Source organism: Staurois parvus, unplaced genomic scaffold (assembly GCF_062004578.1).
Source record: "Staurois parvus isolate SC_StPar_1 unplaced genomic scaffold, SC_StPar_1.0 ptg000318l, whole genome shotgun sequence".
NCBI lineage: Eukaryota > Metazoa > Chordata > Amphibia > Anura > Ranidae > Staurois > Staurois parvus.
Genome location: NW_028318114.1, coordinates 5,089,547 through 5,109,497, shown reverse-complemented (window position 1 = coordinate 5,109,497; position 19,951 = coordinate 5,089,547). Strand labels below are relative to the sequence as shown.

Here is a 19,951-nt window from a genome sequence, read left to right as displayed (position 1 = left end):
CATACTATTTAATTCAACGATTAGGTGTCCCTGAGTAAGAATTCTCTGGCACTCAGTAACAATTCTGTCTGTCCCTGAGTATGAATTCTGTGGCCCTGAGTAACAATTCTGTGTCTGTGCGAGTAACAATTCTGTGTCTGTGCGAGTAACAATTCTGTGTCTGTGCAAGTAACAATTTTGTGTCTGTGCGAGTAACAATTCTCTGGCACTCAGTAACAATTCTGTCTGTCCCTGAGTAACAATTCTCTGGCACTCAGTAACAATTCTGTCTGTCCCTGAGTAACAATTCTCTGGCACTCAGTAACAATTCTGTCTGTCCCTGAGTAACAATTCTCTGGCACTCAGTAACAATTGTGTGTCTGTGCAAGTAACAATTCTGTGTCTGTGCAAGTAACAATTTTGTGTCTGTGAGAGTAACAATTCTCTGGCACTCAGTAACAATTCTGTCTGTCCCTGAGTAACAATTCTCTGGCACTCAGTAACAATTCTGTCTGTCCCTGAGTATGAATTCTGTGGCCCTGAGTAACAATTCTGTCTCTGTGCGAGTAACAATTCTGTGTCTGTGCAAGTAACAATTTTGTGTCTGTGAGAGTAACAATTCTCTGGCACTCAGTAACAATTCTGTCTGTCCCTGAGTAACAATTCTCTGGCACTCAGTAACAATTCTGTCTTCCCTGAGTAACAATTCTCTGGCACTCAGTAACAATTCTGTCTGTCCCTGAGTATGAATTCTGTGGCCCTGAGTAACAATTCTGTCTCTGTGCGAGTAACAATTCTGTGTCTGTGCAAGTAACAATTTTGTGTCTGTGAGAGTAACAATTCTCTGGCACTCAGTAACAATTCTGTCTGTCCCTGAGTAACAATTCTCTGGCACTCAGTAACAATTCTGTCTGTCCCTGAGTATGAATTCTGTGGCCCTGAGTAACAATTGTGTGTCTGTGCAAGTAACAATTCTGTGTCTGTGCAAGTAACAATTTTGTGTCTGTGAGAGTAACAATTCTCTGGCACTCAGTAACAATTCTGTCTGTCCCTGAGTAACAATTCTCTGGCACTCAGTAACAATTCTGTCTGTCCCTGAGTAACAATTCTCTGGCACTCAGTAACAATTCTGTCTGTCCCTGAGTATGAATTCTGTGGCCCTGAGTAACAATTGTGTGTCTGTGCAAGTAACAATTCTGTGTCTGTGCAAGTAACAATTTTGTGTCTGTGAGAGTAACAATTCTCTGGCACTCAGTAACAATTCTGTCTGTCCCTGAGTAACAATTCTCTGGCACTCAGTAACAATTCTGTCTGTCCCTGAGTAACAATTCTGTCTGTCCCTGAGTATGAATTCTGTGGCCCTGAGTAAGAATTCTCTGGCACTCAGTAACAATTCTGTCTGTCCCTGAGTATGAATTCTGTGGCCCTGAGTAACAATTGTGTGTCTGTGCAAGTAACAATTCTGTGTCTGTGCAAGTAACAATTTTGTGTCTGTGAGAGTAACAATTCTCTGGCACTCAGTAACAATTCTGTCTGTCCCTGAGTAACAATTCTCTGGCACTCAGTAACAATTCTGTCTGTCCCTGAGTATGAATTCTGTGGCCCTGAGTAAGAATTCTCTGGCACTCAGTAACAATTCTGTCTGTCCCTGAGTATGAATTCTGTGGCCCTGAGTAACAATTGTGTGTCTGTGCAAGTAACAATTCTGTGTCTGTGCAAGTAACAATTTTGTGTCTGTGAGAGTAACAATTCTCTGGCACTCAGTAACAATTCTGTCTGTCCCTGAGTAACAATTCTCTGGCACTCAGTAACAATTCTGTCTGTCCCTGAGTATGAATTCTGTGGCCCTGAGTAACAATTCTGTCTCTGTGCGAGTAACAATTCTGTGTCTGTGCAAGTAACAATTTTGTGTCTGTGAGAGTAACAATTCTCTGGCACTCAGTAACAATTCTGTCTGTCCCTGAGTAAGAATTCTCTGGCACTCAGTAACAATTCTGTCTGTCCCTGAGTAACAATTCTCTGGCACTCAGTAACAATTCTGTCTGTCCCTGAGTAACAATTCTGTCTGTCCCTGAGTATGAATTCTGTGGCCCTGAGTAAGAATTCTCTGGCACTCAGTAACAATTCTGTCTGTCCCTGAGTATGAATTCTGTGGCCCTGAGTAACAATTGTGTGTCTGTGCAAGTAACAATTCTGTGTCTGTGCAAGTAACAATTTTGTGTCTGTGAGAGTAACAATTCTCTGGCACTCAGTAACAATTCTGTCTGTCCCTGAGTAACAATTCTCTGGCACTCAGTAACAATTCTGTCTGTCCCTGAGTAACAATTCTCTGGCACTCAGTAACAATTCTGTCTGTCCCTGAGTAACAATTCTGTCTGTCCCTGAGAATGAATTCTGTGGCCCTGAGTAAGAATTCTCTGGCACTCAGTAACAATTCTGTCTGTCCCTGAGTAAGAATTCTCTGGCACTCAGTAACAATTCTGTCTGTCCCTGAGTATGAATTCTGTGGCCCTGAGTAACAATTGTGTGTCTGTGCAAGTAACAATTCTGTGTCTGTGCAAGTAACAATTTTGTGTCTGTGAGAGTAACAATTCTCTGGCACTCAGTAACAATTCTGTCTGTCCCTGAGTAACAATTCTCTGGCACTCAGTAACAATTCTGTCTGTCCCTGAGTAACAATTCTGTCTGTCCCTGAGTATGAATTCTGTGGCCCTGAGTAAGAATTCTCTGGCACTCAGTAACAATTCTGTCTGTCCCTGAGTATGAATTCTGTGGCCCTGAGTAACAATTGTGTGTCTGTGCAAGTAACAATTCTGTGTCTGTGCAAGTAACAATTTTGTGTCTGTGAGAGTAACAATTCTCTGGCACTCAGTAACAATTCTGTCTGTCCCTGAGTAACAATTCTCTGGCACTCAGTAACAATTCTGTCTGTCCCTGAGTATGAATTCTGTGGCCCTGAGTAACAATTCTGTCTCTGTGCGAGTAACAATTCTGTGTCTGTGCAAGTAACAATTTTGTGTCTGTGAGAGTAACAATTCTCTGGCACTCAGTAACAATTCTGTCTGTCCCTGAGTAAGAATTCTCTGGCACTCAGTAACAATTCTGTCTGTCCCTGAGTAACAATTCTCTGGCACTCAGTAACAATTCTGTCTGTCCCTGAGTAACAATTCTGTCTGTCCCTGAGTATGAATTCTGTGGCCCTGAGTAAGAATTCTCTGGCACTCAGTAACAATTCTGTCTGTCCCTGAGTATGAATTCAGTGGCCCTGAGTAACAATTGTGTGTCTGTGCAAGTAACAATTCTGTGTCTGTGCAAGTAACAATTTTGTGTCTGTGAGAGTAACAATTCTCTGGCACTCAGTAACAATTCTGTCTGTCCCTGAGTAACAATTCTCTGGCACTCAGTAACAATTCTGTCTGTCCCTGAGTAACAATTCTCTGGCACTCAGTAACAATTCTGTCTGTCCCTGAGTAACAATTCTCTGGCACTCAGTAACAATTCTGTCTGTCCCTGAGTAACAATTCTGTCTGTCCCTGAGAATGAATTCTGTGGCCCTAAGAATTCTCTGGCACTCAGTAACAATTCTGTCTGTCCCTGAGTAACAATTCTCTGGCACTCAGTAACAATTCTGTCTGTCCCTGAGTAAAAATTCTGTGGCCCTAATAACGTTTCTGTGGCCCTAAGTAACAATTCTCTGGCACTGAGTAACAATTCTGTCTGTCCCTGAGTATGAATTCTGTGGCCCTAACTAGCGTTTCTTTGTCCCTAAATAACGATTCTGTGGCCCTCATTAACAAGTCTGTGTCCCTGAGTAATGGTTCTCTGTCCCTAAGTAACTTCTCTCTGTCCCCAATTCTCGTTTCTGTGGCCCTAACTCTGTCCCTGTCCCTAGTACAGAGCGGTCTGCCTCTGTTCAATGACTGCAGGCAAATGAAGATTTCCAAAATGGCCGCTATATATACCTCGACCATTACACAGTGCTGGCTGGCTGGCTGCTGATTGGCTGATGCGATCACATGTCGTTGAGGAATGCATTATGGGGCAGCGCGCCTTGTCTGCGCGCCTTCCCCGACATCCCCGCTCCGTCGCCGCACATGTCAGCCGCCATTTTCGGAAAAATTTCGATTCGCGCGTCCGAATTAGGCTGTTTTTCGGATTCGGCACGAATCGAAATTTTTCCGATATTCGACTCGAATTCCACTTCGGATACTTCGATTCGCTCATCTCTAGGTACGAGCTCTATATAATTTCCTTAAGGAGGATAAGACTCCCTGGCTGCAATTCAGACTTTTTTACCGTGGACAGAGGAACCTGACAGGATTGTCCGCTCTCTCCCCTACTGTTTGCGCTTATCCTGGAGCCCTTGGCTATTGCTTGGATATTTCGGGGTATCCACTTTTGGTTTCACAATTTAACTTATGTACAGTATGTATGCTGACGATGTTATGCTCTTTCTTACTATCCCATTAGTTTCACTACCAAACTTATGTACATTGTTGAACAATTTTGCATCCGTATGAGGTCTCACTGTGAATTTTACCAAATCTGTGGTCATGCCTATCAATGTTGCTGAATCTTTGAGTGAGTCCCGCTTGTTTTCCACCTCCGGCATCTCTGCAAGAAGCGGAACAATTTTTTCTGCCAGCTTTACTTTTAATTAGCAAAGCAAACTTTTTTTGATAGAGAGAGGAAAGGTTAAAACCTCAGTTATCTTTATTGATACAGAAAATAACAATGTAAGGAGTTTGATGTTTATTATAAAACATCAAACAGTACAAGCCAACACATTGATCGTACAATCAGCTGCTGTCCATGAAGTGTTTTTAATGTTTAAAGCAGTAATAAACCCAAAAGCAAACATTCATTATACTGCAGTTTACCAATACTTAGATGTGATGGCTGTATTTTTCTTTTTTAGGTTTTCTTTCATTTTTCTTTCACTTTGCTCTCTCCTGGTTCTCCTCCTACCTATCGCAGTGCTCCTTCAGCGTTACCTATAACTCTGTCTCCTCCTTTCCACTTCCTCTTTCTCTAGGGGTCCCTCAAGGTTCTGTCCTTGGACCCCTTCTCTTCTCCATCTACACCTCCTCCTTGGTCACTTGATAAACTCCCATGGCTTTAAGTACCATCTCTATGCTGATGACACACAAATCTATCTTTCTAGTCCTCATCTCACCCTTTCAGTCTCTTCTCGCACTACTAACCTACTAAGTGACATATCGGCATGGATGTCACTCCACTTCCACAAACTCAATCTTTCTAAAACTGAGCTTATACTATTCCCCCCAGCCCGTACCCCCTCCCCTGACTTCTCCATCAAGATCAATAATACAACCATCCGTCCCTCCCCTCACGCCAGGGTACTAGGTGTAATCCTAGACTCCCATCTCTCCTTTCAGCCCCAAATCCAATCACTGTCCAAATCTTGTAAACTTCACCTCCGCAACATCTCCAAGATATGGCCGTTCTTAACCTTTGAAACTACTAAGCAACTTGTTCACTCCCTGGTTATCTCTCACTTTGACTATTGTAACTCCCTCCTCATTGGTCTACCTCATCGCAGGCTATCCATTCTTCAGTCTATCATGAATGCTGCTGCCAGACTCATCCACCTTACTAACCTTTCCATATCTGCCATCCCTCTCTGCCAATCCCTCCACTGGCTTCCCTTTGCCCAATGAATAAAAACATTAACAATAACATATAAAGCCATTTATAACTCTGCCCCAAATTACATCACCAATCATGTCTCTAAATATCACCCACACTGTCCTCTCCGCTCCTCCCACGACCTCCTGCTCTCCATGCACATCTCCAGGACTTCTCCAGAGCCTCCCCCATCCTCTGGAACTCTCTACCCCAATCTATCAGACTATCTCCTACTCTGCCCACTTTTAGGCGATCTGTGAAAACCTATCTCTTTAGGGACGCCTATCCTGCCTTCAGCTAATAATGGAATCTTCTATTCCTCCTACCAGTCCATCCCCCACAGTTATTACCTTCAGTACCACCAGCCCCTCTTTTTTAGATTGTAAGCTCCAAGGAGCAGGGCCCTCCTAACCCTCTTGTATCGAACTGTGGTATTACTGTATTGTCTCCCTTTATATTGTAAAGCACTGAGCAAACTGTTGGCGCTATATAAATCCTGCAAAATAATAATAATTTTCATCTGGTGAAGCAGCCAACAAGTCTCTTGTTTTTCAAAAGCACAAACTGTCTAGCTCTCCAGCAGAATGTATCAGTTTATATGGAGACAAATCACTTAACAATGGCAGGGGTGAATAAAATGATCAGAGGTGTGTTAGTGGTCAGATCATCAGGTGAAGACAAAGGGGGAAAAAAGCCAAGGATAAGAAAACTGATGCAGCCACCACATCTAATTAGGATAAGCTGCAATATATTACATACTGTATTTGGTTCTGGGTTTAATCCCGCTTTAACCCTTGCAAACCTTAGACCATCCAGATCCTTAACTGATGAAGGAAGTGATTTAACCCCCCAAACAAGTTGGCTTGAACTTTTGACATTTCAATAAAAAAATAAACTTCTGATGGATTCTCATCAACTGGTCTGGAACACCCGTTTTTTTCCTGTACTTCTTGGATTTCACTCAGAGGTGCCCTTAGAGACTTTTTTTTCATATCCTTGAAGTGGCTATCAGAGACCTTGTACACTTCAATACAGTTTACATTTTGACTGTGAGATTGATCTACATTTGGATCCAGCTTCTTTATCTCCATTGATCAGGTTTCTTCAATGTCTGTGACCCCACTGAGGGGCTACTGACTTCATTGAGGAGGACTATACAATATAGTATACGCATTTCACAGGGTATTTGTGTGTTTCAAATATAAATGTAACTTCCTTTAGTGTTTTACTTTTTTGGATAAATTAGAGTTTTCTCTATTTTGTGCATACATTTATAACCATAATTTATTATTCTAAATGTACCATGCTGTAATAAAAAAATACACAATAAATATCTGCACATCCTACACTTAATACTTGTAATGATAAATGACACTGTCTTCCCTGAATAGTTAGGCTCCCAAAGCAACTTTATTATAAGCACAATTTTAGAGCTTTTATTTTTTGTACTAATATATAGTAAAAAATACACTGTTTCGCTTTAAAGTGTCACAATGAGAAAATATAGGTTATAATTAAACACAAGCCTTAGGGTGTGTTTCTGGAGAGCTTTTATTCGTTTCAGAAGCCACACAAAAATCATTTTGTTAAAAAGAAAAAAAAAAGCAAATAAAGATCATATCCCTGAGTGAAACCTAGACTTCAAAGATTTTTTTTTTAAAAGCACAGAAACAAGCAATTTACATAAAGGCAGGGTAAACATTTTGATTCTACTCTTTTTTTTCTTGCTTTGAACATATAATGCTATTGGAATGAGAGTTCTAAACAAGATGCTTTCTATATGTGGTCCATTTCACATCTTACTGTGAGCTTCTTGAGTGGCAAATGTGATGAGCAGAGGCGTTTCTGTTCTGCACACTGAGGATGAGTCTGAATGTTGTATGTGTATAGGGCTTACAATCCTGATCACTGTGTCTCTGTATAATGTAATGCTGCTAAGTGATCATCTCTGCTCCCTGCAACCTGCAGTGTGCCAGCTTACAGCAGACTCCAGGGACATTCACTCTTCTGTTATACTGTATGAAGAAGCAGGATGGTGGATTTAGACAGTGAGGTCCCTCCACTTCCTCCCAGATACAGATTTCGAGATTTAATTCTTGGGGATCAGGCATTGCAAAATGATGACAGGTAAAATATGTTTTTCTTTATAACTTGGATAATACAAAAGAGTAAAAAAAGATACAACATATTGAATATTAGAAGAAATGTCTTGAATCAGATGTTTTGATGTGCATATTTACTATCTTTCTCTGCACTGTACCAATACTTTCCACGCTGAGTGCTTGTGTTTACTATACTGGCTTTCTGAGGATATCCATTTCTTGTAGTTGGGTTGTTCAGTTACAGATGCTTTCTGAAAATAACAGCTATAAGTGCTTGTCAAAGTAGTGTCACATTTGAATGCAAATATACTGGAAGCTCTGTATTAAATAGTCGCAAGGAAAAAAAAAAAGACACGGTTTAATTAAAGCATGTTTTGCAAATGAGTAATCTTTTGGAAACCCTAAATTCTTGTATTTTTGGAAATGTTGACATTGAACACATTTTCTTACTATAAAATGATATAATTAAGTGCACTTCAAATACTCTTTGTAGTAAGGAGAACTTTAAGCCAAACAATCTTTGTGCAGAAATTAGGAAAGAAGTTCTGCTTGTGGAAACTTAGAAAGACAATGATCTTTTACTTCCAGATTACTGTTAAAATTGTTTCAAGGCAGAACCTTCCACGTAGTTTTATAAAAAGCTGTTCACATAACTTTTATTAATTTTATTATTTGGATAAATGATTATGATGAATGTAAGATATATCAAGGAAGAGACTGTTAAATGTTATCATCTAAAATATTTATTGGGTTGAATAAGAGCCAGCTTTAGTTTGCTGAAAGATCGGGTGCTCATTAAATAATCCATTGCAAAGTTTCAACTTTTCTAACTGGAATATCATACGCTGTAGATTTTTAGGTAGTCTTCAAAGCGTATGAATCTCTAACAGTGTCAAGGGGGACAAAGGCAATTACCAGAGCATTTTTTTTCTTAAAGGTATATGTACTTGTATGGTGGTATCCATAACAAAGAGCCTGTTTTATTCAGGAACCATGTAAAATGGCAACAGGGATTCAATATAGGGGCAAATTGGGAGAAGTGCAAAATCATTACTTTTTGATAGTTCTGAATATTTGTGAACATATGTCTGTAATGTATAGAGAATGAGATAATTTAGGAGCTGGTCATGGTTCATGAATTGTAATATTTTTTCACAGACTAGATAAACAACATGCATATCGTATATTCAGTAATGTATCCTTGTTAGACAACCAAACTTTAAAGTGGTTGTAAATCAGTGAAGTGACTGGCTTCAGGTGATACACAGAAATGAAACAAATCCTCCTACATTAGTTTTACCTGTCCATCCGCAGTCTTCTCTTCAACGTGCTGAATTTATAAAACTGTCTGAGAGGTCAGAAAAACTGGGGGAGGAGATGAAATTTCACTCTGCAGAGCTCAGTGAGAAGAGCTCTGACAGCTGATTGGAGGGAAGGAACACACCTCCCTTGACATGGCTCACAGGAACAGAGCTGAATCTGTCAATCAGCTGGAGATACCTCCCGTCACCATTTTTCTCCTGGTGTCTGGAAAACTTGTCAGAAACGATTCTTGCTGATAGCAGTGGAATGAAGCAGCAGATAGAAATGACAGTTCTCTTAATAGAGACAAGTACACACCATAGAACGATATGCTTTGTTCATATTTCATGTCTGAGGTTTACAACCACTTTAAATGTTCTTTAATATCTTTAGAGCCAATTTTTTAGGGACGTTGAACCATACTGTTATAATAAATAGAACATTGGAAATGGACCTAAAAGAATTTGTAATCTAAAAACAGGATCCTTACTATGGCATTGCCCAAAATTTCATTGTTACTGGGCTGCTGTTCTACAGACACTTAACAGTACATGTTCTATTCAAGTCCCACTTGATCCTAAGTGTGCTCTTTTAGTTATTATTGTGGCGGATGCTTTACCTGCTTAATATAGCCATTTATGGACTGTATAGTACCCGTAAACTTATTTTACAGAGGTGGCTCTCACCTACTCCACCCCCCCCGACACCTTTTCAGTGGAAGGATATAGTGAGTTCTAATTAAAAACAGGAAAAACTAACATATAAACACAGAGGACGCTTGAAGAAAATCCGCAACATATGAGACACCTGGTTATCCTCTTCCAAATCAATCTTTATTTCCAATAAAGGTTAATATGATCACAAAAAAAAACAACTTTCCCATTAGACCTAAATTTGGGGTAGCTTTCCCAAACGGGGTATGTAGCCATAAAAATAATGCATATTTCCTCACACTGTATATGCATACTTGTGATGATAATCTTCATTGTAAGATAACTGTTTTTGCAAGCTGAGCATACTATGTAAATTTTAAATCTTGGTTGCTTTTTTCTACTATGATCCCATGAAATAGTGTCTTATGTAATCCGTCAACCTTCTCCTCTCACCATTAGGCGATGGTCTTGTTAATGTCTAATTTAAATGCTATTTTGTTTTTGTAAGTTGGAAAAATCTTTCACTAAAAATCCTACCTGATTAAAAACGAAAAAAAGAAAAAAATTGTAATCCCAACATTTCATGTTCCTTATATGTGCTTGCTGTACCATGTACTTGTATGAAAAAATATCATGTTCTCTTTGTATTGCTTTCTTTGTGTGAAATCCCTGGTGTTCCTGCCAGTCCCTCTGCTTTCCTGATAAAAACTGATTACATTAGACATGAGAGCATAGAGTGGTCACTTTCCTGGCTGTGCTGGGAACTCAGTGTGCTCTCCTCCAATGATCGGACTTCTGCTCACATGCTCCTCCCCCCTAATTTTCAACAGCCATCACAGCTATTTGGTTACCTTTGACTTGAAAGGGTTTCCTTGGTCTGAAAATGTATTGAGGAATACCAGTACAGCTATTATATGTGTTTGAACAGCTCTTTTGCTATAACTTTGGAGGATGTGGAGAGGAATTTATTTTAGCTATCCAATAGCATTGTCAAAGTCACATTTGTGTTAGTGTCAACTGGCAGCTAGGGTACCAGCAGACTTAAAAAATGTTCTTGAGTGTGTTAATTTGATACAAATGGCAAGGTTTACAATACCACTCAACTGCTTTATAAGTACAGAAAAACACTGCTCAATCCTCTTTTGTTTTTTCTACCCCAAATGGAATCATATTGAGAATGGACCATATTGAAAACCATTATTGTGTGTAACTGGTGAACCACCAGCTGCCCCACAATTTGCTCCTGTTTCTTTTTTCATGATACAGTAAGACATTGTTTACTGTATAATACGGTAATGCCAGGCTAACTTCTGGTTCCATTGGCTTTATATTTTTCCATGCAAATGGAAAACTGTGATTCTAAAACTGTGTGCTCCCAAAATCTTACATGATCACTGGTATATCTTCTATCCATACCACTGAGGCAGTTTTCTCTGATCCCCTTCTCTGACTGCTCATGTGAAGTTGTCCAACATAGGGTTGTCAACATCCCCTCATGTTCAAGCAAAATAATAACATCATTCACTTCAGGAACATTTTCAGGACATGTCCCAGTGATAGCCCAGTATTACACCGTGTAGCAAGTTCTTAACCATATCCATGAAATGTTTCACTGTTCCACTAGATATCTTCACTGAAAACATTGCAGTAGGGTAGTCTTGGCACCACAATGTTTACAAATGACTCGCATTGAGTCTGTGCCAAGCTTGGCAGGGTCCACTAGACTGGAATGAGCCTATATGATGACACCTCAACAATCTAATAATGCCTCAGCCAGGTGTACTTCTAATGGTATAGGAAATCAAGTGCTCCAATAGTGACCACAGAGCTCAATCTCAATCCTGTGAAGATCACAGTCCTGCACAATGTCCTTTTGTCTCTTTCGGTCAGTTGACCGCACTTATGTTAATTAGATGACATTTTTCCAGAAACTACAGTATATGCCGTCATAACCTTTGATACTGTACCTTGTGACATGGCAAATAAATTACCAACTTCAGTCACAGAGGCACCAGCTAAGCGGGCACCAACAATTTGCCCTCTTTGAAGCTCAGTTAGCTCTGACATGACTCCGTATTACTAACAGAGGATGCAGTGATCGACAAAAGTGAGGCTTCCCTCCTGTTAGCTAAGCGTCTCATCACACAGCAGAAGCAAAAAAGTGTTAACATCACTTCTACTTTCAACACGAAACATGTCATCACTTCCCCACCTGCAAATGATGTAGTGTTTTCATTTTTTGTCAACCCCTGTATGTCACATAGCCAGCATAATAAAATAGTGAAAGCAGTGCATAACATGAAAATTAACAACTTACAGGACCAATGGTTACATGATAATCATATTTTCTGGAGGGGAAAGGACAGCCTGACCCAAAAGCAGACCACTAAAACACAAAGGACACCATAGGAGTTTCCATCTAAGGCAGAAAATCATAAAGAGCATGAGGATAAATGACAAAAAAGATATATATACTGTATATATATATATATATATATATACAGTTGTGCTCAAAGGTTTGCACACCCTGGAAGAAATCATGACATTTTGGCATTTACCGTATTTTCCGGCGTATAAGGCGACTGGGTGTATAAGACGACCCCCTAATTTTCATGTTAAAACATAGGTTTTGGGCTATACTCGCCGTATAAGACTACCCCTTTTCCAAGGCAACACCATTTAAAAACATCAGATTTTTTAATTGAAATGGTTATGACTTACCGGTACTTAAAAACCTTCAAAATGTTCATGTTCATCCTCTGACATCATAAGTTCATGAATGACATCTTGTGATACATTTGTAAGACAGTCATCATATGGATCAAATTCCAAATCAGATGGTTACCTCTGGATGTGCGGTAATACGGCAGCTTCGGCTACATACAGTATAAAGTATATATACAGCCCGCTGGATGGTTCAGTAATGTACATACAGTATACCGCGCTGAGCCAAGCTGGCGCAAAACAAATGTCCCTATGACAGATTAATCTGTCAGCCTGCTGGATGTGTGGTATATACAGTATACTAAGCCAAGCGGTTTCAAAACGTACCAGTACGTCCCTACGGTAATCAGACCGCTGGATATGTATATGTACAGTAGCTGAGGCTACATACAGTGTATGCTGGGCCAATCATGGCGAGCGATGTACTCTACTAATGAATACAAAGCCTGCTCGGATTGGCTGAGGTTGTGACATCATCGGCCCACCTCTGTGACTCAGCCAATCTGAGCAGGCTTTGTATTCATTAGTAGAATACATCACTTGCCGTGATTGGCCCAGTGTATACTGTATGTAGCCGCAGCTACCGTACATACATGCATCCAGCGGGCTGATTACAGTAGGGACGTACTGGTACATTTTGAAACTGCTTGGCTCAGCGCAGTATACTGTATATACCGCACATCCAGCGGGCTGACAGATTAATCTGTCATGGGGACATTTGTTTTGAGCCAGCTTGGCTCAACACGGTATACTGTATGTACAGTATTACCACACATCCAGCCAGCTTGACCCAAACATACTCAAGGTTCACATTTTATACCCCGCGTATAAGACGACCTCCAATTTTTGGGGTATATTTTTAAGTATAAAAAGTAGTCTTATACGCCAGAAAATACTGTATATTGAAAATATGACTGATCATGCCAAAAAACTGTCTTTTATTTAAGGGTAGTGATCATATGAAGCCATTTATTATCTCATAGTTGTTTGGCTCTTTTTTAAATCATAATGATAAACAGAAATCACCCAAAAAGTCCTGATCAAAAGTTTACATACCCTGGGATGTTTGGCCTCGGTACAGACACACAAGGTGACACACACTGGTTGAAATGGCAATTAAAGGTTAATTTCCCACATCTCTGACCTTTTAAATTGCAATTAGCATTTGTTATCTCACACATGAATGCACTGAGCAGGCTAGATACTGAGCCATGGGAAACAGAAAAGACCTGTCAAAAGACCTGTGTAACAAAGTAATGGAACTTTATAAAGATGAAAAAGTATATAAAAAGATAAAAGCCTCAAATATGCCAGTAAGTACTGTTCAATCACTTTTTAAGAAGTGGAAAGTTCGGGATTTGTTGATACCAAACCAAGGTCAGGTAGACGAAGTAAGACTGCAGCCACCAATGCCAGAAGAATTGTTTGGGATACATAGAAAAACCCACAGGCAAGGCCGATGCTACCACTAGGCAAACTAGGCAGGTCTCTTGGGCACACTGCCACCTAGGGTCCCAGCCACAGCTATTAGTTTCCCCACTCTATGACATGGCTGGTTCTAGGGGGTGCTGGGATGGGCTTTGGGGGGATTTGGGTAAGGTGAGAGGATTATTGCTGGGAAGGGTTTAGCTAGAGGAGAGATTTGGGGGAATTCGTGAATTTGTCCTAGGTGGGGGGATTAAAGAAAGAGAAGTGATGCTAGGAGGGGAGATTAGGGGGATTTGTGCTAGAAGGGGGATTGGGGAGGAATTTTGTGCTAAGAATGGGGATTGGGGGGATTTGTGTTAGGAAAGGGGATGGGGGGTTTGTGTTAGGATAGAGGATTGGGGGAATTTGTGCTAGGAGAGGGGATTGGGAGATGGTTTTGTGCTAGAAGGGAGGATTGGGGGGGATTTGTGCTAGGAGGGTGGATTAGGGGTGTGTGCTAGGAGGGGGAATTTGGGGGAGGGGATTGTGCTAGGAGTGCATGTACTAGGAGGGGGGGGGGAATTGTGTTAGGGTGGAACACTTTAGTGGAAAGAGGATGTGTGCATGGAGGAAGGGTGAAATAGAACTACAGGTGAAGTTTTATATTTTTTGGGGGGAGGGGGGTGGAAGTAGCTGGTCTTGCATAGGGCACAAAATAGTCTGGCTCCGGCCCTGCCCACAGGTAACCATAGGAGAAATACAGGCTGCTCTGGAAAAAAGACAATGTGGTTGTTTCAAGGAGCACAATATGGCGATACTTGAACAAAAATGAGTTGTGTGGTAGTGTTGCCAGAAAAAAGCCTTTACTGTGTCAATGCCACAAAAAGCCTGTTGATGCATGTCAAGGTGTTGTCTGGTATATTGTAACCCTTACACTACCTAAAACAAAGAAAGAAAAACTTGTTTTCTATATACATGCAGTTTAATGACATATTGCCAATAAAAAGCTTTTTCACGGTGTGCACTACACACAACAGTATATAGCAGCATATTTGCCTTTTTTTTTTTTCAAGTTCTTTAGTATAGTGTATGGAGTCAGCCATCCATCACAGCAGACAGCTTGAAGTATGTCTAATGCCTGAGAAAAAACAAACAAACATGGTGTTTAAAAACTTGCATCTAAGTTAGCCATTAAAAAGTATTCAAGTTCTCCATGTTTTTTTGTCAGATAAAATAATTTGTCCAAACTTATTTGATTTTAAAATTTAAATTACTTTCTCTTACAGTACTATCAAATACAGAGTTAAGGCAATTAAACTGACTTGATCAAAATGTGCATATCTTATAATCATTAACAATTAGCATTTAAAGGGAAACTAAACTTTCTCAATCATCAATATCTACTTTTAATCCTTATACTGCTAGCTTTAGTAAATAAAAAGGAATGTATATTATATTTACTAGTTTAAAACTTTCTTTTCATGTATCAAGTGCTTCCTGGTTTCTGGCCTAGGCCGAAATGATGCCATACATCCCAGGAATCTTCATGGGCTTTTTCCTGAGAGGAAGGGCCTTCTCAGATAAACATGTCCCTCTGCCTGCATGCCTGAACTATGGACAGATGAATTCCTGGAAGTAAATGCTACATGAATAATCTGTCCTTACTCAAGATGGCCATGGCTAGAAATGCTAGGGGTGTGTTTTTCCAAGTGATTTCTCAACAATATAAATCATGAAGACATGGATAGATGAGTGGGTTTGCTTTAAATAATAATAATTAATTAAATAGAGTTTTAAGATGGTGCTCAGATACAGATAAATTTCACTTTATCATCTTACATTGATTATATAAAATGCTACAGTTTGTCAACAATAACTATGCTATGTAAATTATACCTTACATTACAGTGACAGTAGCCCTGTTTAAATAAAAAAAAAATATATATATATATATATATATTCAAGTATGTATCTTTAACTCAAAAAGGTACATTCTAATGTCTCAGTCCCCTTCAAATGTCCAAATCTTTTTTTTTGCTGCTGTGATTTGACTTCAGGCTAGAATGTGGCTACATTCATTCCCCATGGCCCCACTGTATGTAGGTATGTAGCCACCCTCTCTTGCTTGCTCCTGAGATAGACCAGGGACAATGGGACAATGGGACTATGCATATGACTGCAACTAACATGTTCATTCCAAACAGAGGTGAAAGGAAAAATCAGAGGTTAAGGAGCTTATAGATTACATTAGGAGGAGGAAAACAGCAGGGAGGGAGAAACAATTTCAAGAAAATAGACCTTAGATTGTACGCCCCTTGAGGGTTAGGGACTGATGTGAATGTACACTATATATGTAAAGAGTTGCGTAAATTGTATAAATAATAAATTACAGTGCAGGATCATTACGTAGTAGGTGTGTATGTATGTTTTTTTTTTTTGAGAATTCAGATATTGTTTAGTGTCACTTTACAGCAAAATGTGCATGGTGTTAGAGCGTTTGCTATTTACTTCAGAAGATAATTATATGTTTTCCCAAAATTACCAGTATCATGCATTTTTGTTTAGCTCATTACATGAAAGTAAGGTTAATAATATAACTTAGATTACAAAATCTTCAGTTTTACTGAAAAGAGTTGATGCAAAGATGAATGCACCCTGCATGAAAAACTACTACATCTAGTAATTTGTATGGCCTCAATGATTTGTAAGGACAGCACCAAGTCTTCTAGGCATGGAATGAACAAGTTGGCAATGTATTGCAACATTGATCTTTTTCCTTTCTTCAAGAACGACCTCTTTTAGAGCCTGGATGCTGGATGGAGACTGATGCTCAACTTGCCTCTTCAGAATTCCCCATAAGTGTTCGATTGGGTTCAGATCAGGAGACGTACTTGGCCACTGAATCACTTTCACCCTGTTCTTCTTCAGAAATGCAACAGTGGCCTTAGATGTGTGTTTTGGATCATTGTCATGTTGGAAAAGTGCACAACGACCAAGGTCACAGAGTGATGGTAGCATCTTTTCTTTCAATATAGAGCAGTACATCTGTGAATTCATGATATCAATGAAATGCAGCTCCCGACACCAGCAGCACTCATGCAGCACACAGAAGAACACTGCCACCACGTTTTACTGTTGGCAGTTTCCTTGTACTCCTCACCCTTGCAACACCATACAGTTTAACCCTTCTCAACAGAATGGTCGAGGTGTTAACTTCTGTGGATGGCCTGGATGCCTCTGTGAGATGGTTGCAATTCCATCTTTGTTAAATTTAGTATCACATTGTTCACAGTATTCTGATTGATAAGTAAAACTTTGCTGATCTTTTTGCAGCCTTCACCTTTCTTGTGTAAAGAGATTATTTTCTTTCTTAGGCCTTGTGACATTTCTCTTCCATGTGGTGCTATTGCTGACAGCATGAAATGGGAAGGGTTTTCTTTGTTAAATAATGCCCTTTTATAATCAACTGTCTGCTGGACACCTGTTTAATGAATAACTAGACTCACCTGTAGTTAAATTCTTGTTAATTGGGATTTTGTTGTATAAAATTTAGCTTTGCTTGTAAGAATTTCATTGGTGTGTGTTCATTTTTGCAACATGGTCTTGAATTAATTTGTTAGGAAAAATGCTTCTCTTGTGTGTGCAAATTAACAAATCTTGTTTGAAATCAATGGCCCGCATTTGTGGGAGTATTTTGTTGTATAGTTTCCCATAGAAAAAGTTGATTCCGAAAGGAAAGTAAAGGTTTTCTGACAAATCTGTTGGGGTGTACTCATTTATGCTGAGCACTGTAAATACACCGTATTCCCTCTCTTTATAAATGCTACCTATACAAAAAAAAAAAAAATACGTGTTATTCTTAAAATTCTATACCTGTTCAGAACAGTCCCTATTCCCTCAAAACCATGTTCACTCCTAAACTTCCTACTGAGGACATTTGTATGGCAAAAAAAGAAAAAACACTGTTCTTACTCCAAACTTGTCAAATATAGATTGGCTGGAGGACTGGGATGTGTAGATATCAAGGATTATTGCTTGGCAGTCCACCTTGACCATCTCAAACATTGATTTCAAATCTCTGACTCTGTTCTTTGGATAAAGGTTGAACAAGCTCTAACACCCACCACAGACTTATATACCCTTCCAATGCCGGAGTTGTAGAAACTTCTAAAATCAGATGCTCTAACTTTTCCAGCCCAAGCTCCCCTCCTGGCATGGAGATCCCTCCATTCTAATTCAGATCTGGATACATCGAGCATCAGACTTCACTGTCCTTGAGTCACTTATTCCATGCCTCTCGCTCAAGGAATGGCTTAATAGAGGTATTACAATCATTACTGATATATTTGTAACCGAAAACCTAAAAGCATAGAGGAGCTAATTGCAGATTTTGGGTTGACGACTAAAGAACAATATATTTGTGAATCCATCATTTATTTCATTCACATCTCTCCCCCTAAAATACTCATTTGAGAGCAGGTGTGGCAATTGCACACATCTCCCACTGCTTTGTGTAAAGGTATCTCCCTATTTTGTAATCACCTTCTGACTAAGATGTTTTTTGGTTAAACCTAAACCTTTCATCTACCTTCAATTCTTCGCAATGGCACACAGTTCTAAAATCCATATATGCCACTGTATACTGTGTAAACCATTGGGAGCTGACACAAAAAAAAAATCACACTATGGTGATATCTCACCCCTTGCCATCTAACCCAATTCTTACCCTTTTACTGCTACCTATGCTGGTGGGGTTTTGGTCAGACTGGTAACTTATACCATATTATTTGGTCTTATAAAAGCTTAAACGCTAAGTTCACCTTCGGGAACATATTATAACTGTTTTAGGGTGGAACATGTAACATGTTCACGATCCTGCAGCTGCTTCCCACACTCCCTGTGACAGCAGTACAGGGAGAAGTTCCCCGTACCAGCTGTCACTTTCTAAAAACATCATGGCCATGCGGAGTCCCGCCCCCACACAGGCACATCATTTGCAGCCTTTGTGGCTGTTGGATTGTAGTTCTAAATAAACTACCACGGCGCTGTGGAGCGCTGTGGTAGTTCATTGAGTCTTCCTGTCAGACTGTATCTGCTTGCCCGTATGGGATGTACGGGCACACAGATACACTGACAGATTTGCAGGAGTCTTGCATGATCTGCTGAGCACTGGTGCAATGCTTTCCAGGCTCCAAAAAAAATAGTAAATGCACATTTTTTAATCTGTAAAAAATGTTTATTTAATATTTTTTTAAGTGAATTTATCCTTTAACTAGTTTCTGTCAGAAAATCTTTCAGATTATGTCTGAGGTGACAGGTGTTCTAGTATCTCCTAAACCATCCCTAACTATATTAAAATTGGAAATTGATACTGTTCCAGTCAAATTCCATACTATTGTTACAAATATCCTATTAACAGCCAGAATCACTATAACTAGACAATAGAAGCAATACCTAGCATCTAATTCATCAGAAACTATTGTTATAGTCAAATCTCACTATATGTATGAAAAGACACTAGAGCCGAGGAAAGAAAAATACTTGCCTTTGAAACTATGTGGAAACCTTGGTCTGCCTGGATTAGCAAATTATGATCTTAATATACTGTATACATGCCATTGTACTGTATGCATTTATACATTGATACCTTTTTTTATAGAATGTTGCCTTCAGAACTCCCAGTGCCATTAAATTTTAAGTTAACCTCTCTTCTTACTTTTTATCCACCTGTTGCTTCTGGTGATTTAACTTTGAAACGTAATAAAATTACTCAAGAATAAAATACTTGTCGATCCTGCCAGAAATACAGTGAACTTCCTGAAGTGAGTTGGCAATACTGTACTACCTTTCTTAAAACAACCCTGTCATAAATGTATATTCCACCCAAACTCAAACTCAAATGTGTATATATTTACCTTTAATTCTGACTGCTGTACTGAACACTGCTCCCATCCTGCAATGTTCTCTTAGAAACCAACCCTTTTGGCAGTGTCCACCTGGTTCACCCACAACTCTCAACTGTTTCTCACCCTGACCTTCATATTACGGCTATATCTAGTAACAACTTGGAGCTTGGCAGCAGGAACTGTGGGGGACGCATGACATTTATAGTACAGTACATTTTGAATAGTGCCA

The 19,951-nt window shown here is 39.6% G+C and overlaps 1 protein-coding gene across 2 annotated transcripts in view; it reads left to right on the top strand.

The window, feature by feature from the left end:
* The first annotated feature begins 7,501 nt into the window (after positions 1–7,501).
* Positions 7,502–19,951, top strand: part of LOC149457498 (potassium channel subfamily T member 2) — a 1,188,731-nt gene continuing 1,176,281 nt past the window's right edge. For both annotated transcript variants that reach the window (XM_089683639.1, XM_089683638.1), the window contains exon 1: positions 7,502–7,755. In XM_089683639.1, coding sequence (XP_089539765.1) covers positions 7,661–7,755 — 95 coding nt within the window. In that variant the 5' untranslated portion in view covers positions 7,502–7,660. The remainder of the gene's footprint in view (positions 7,756–19,951) is intronic.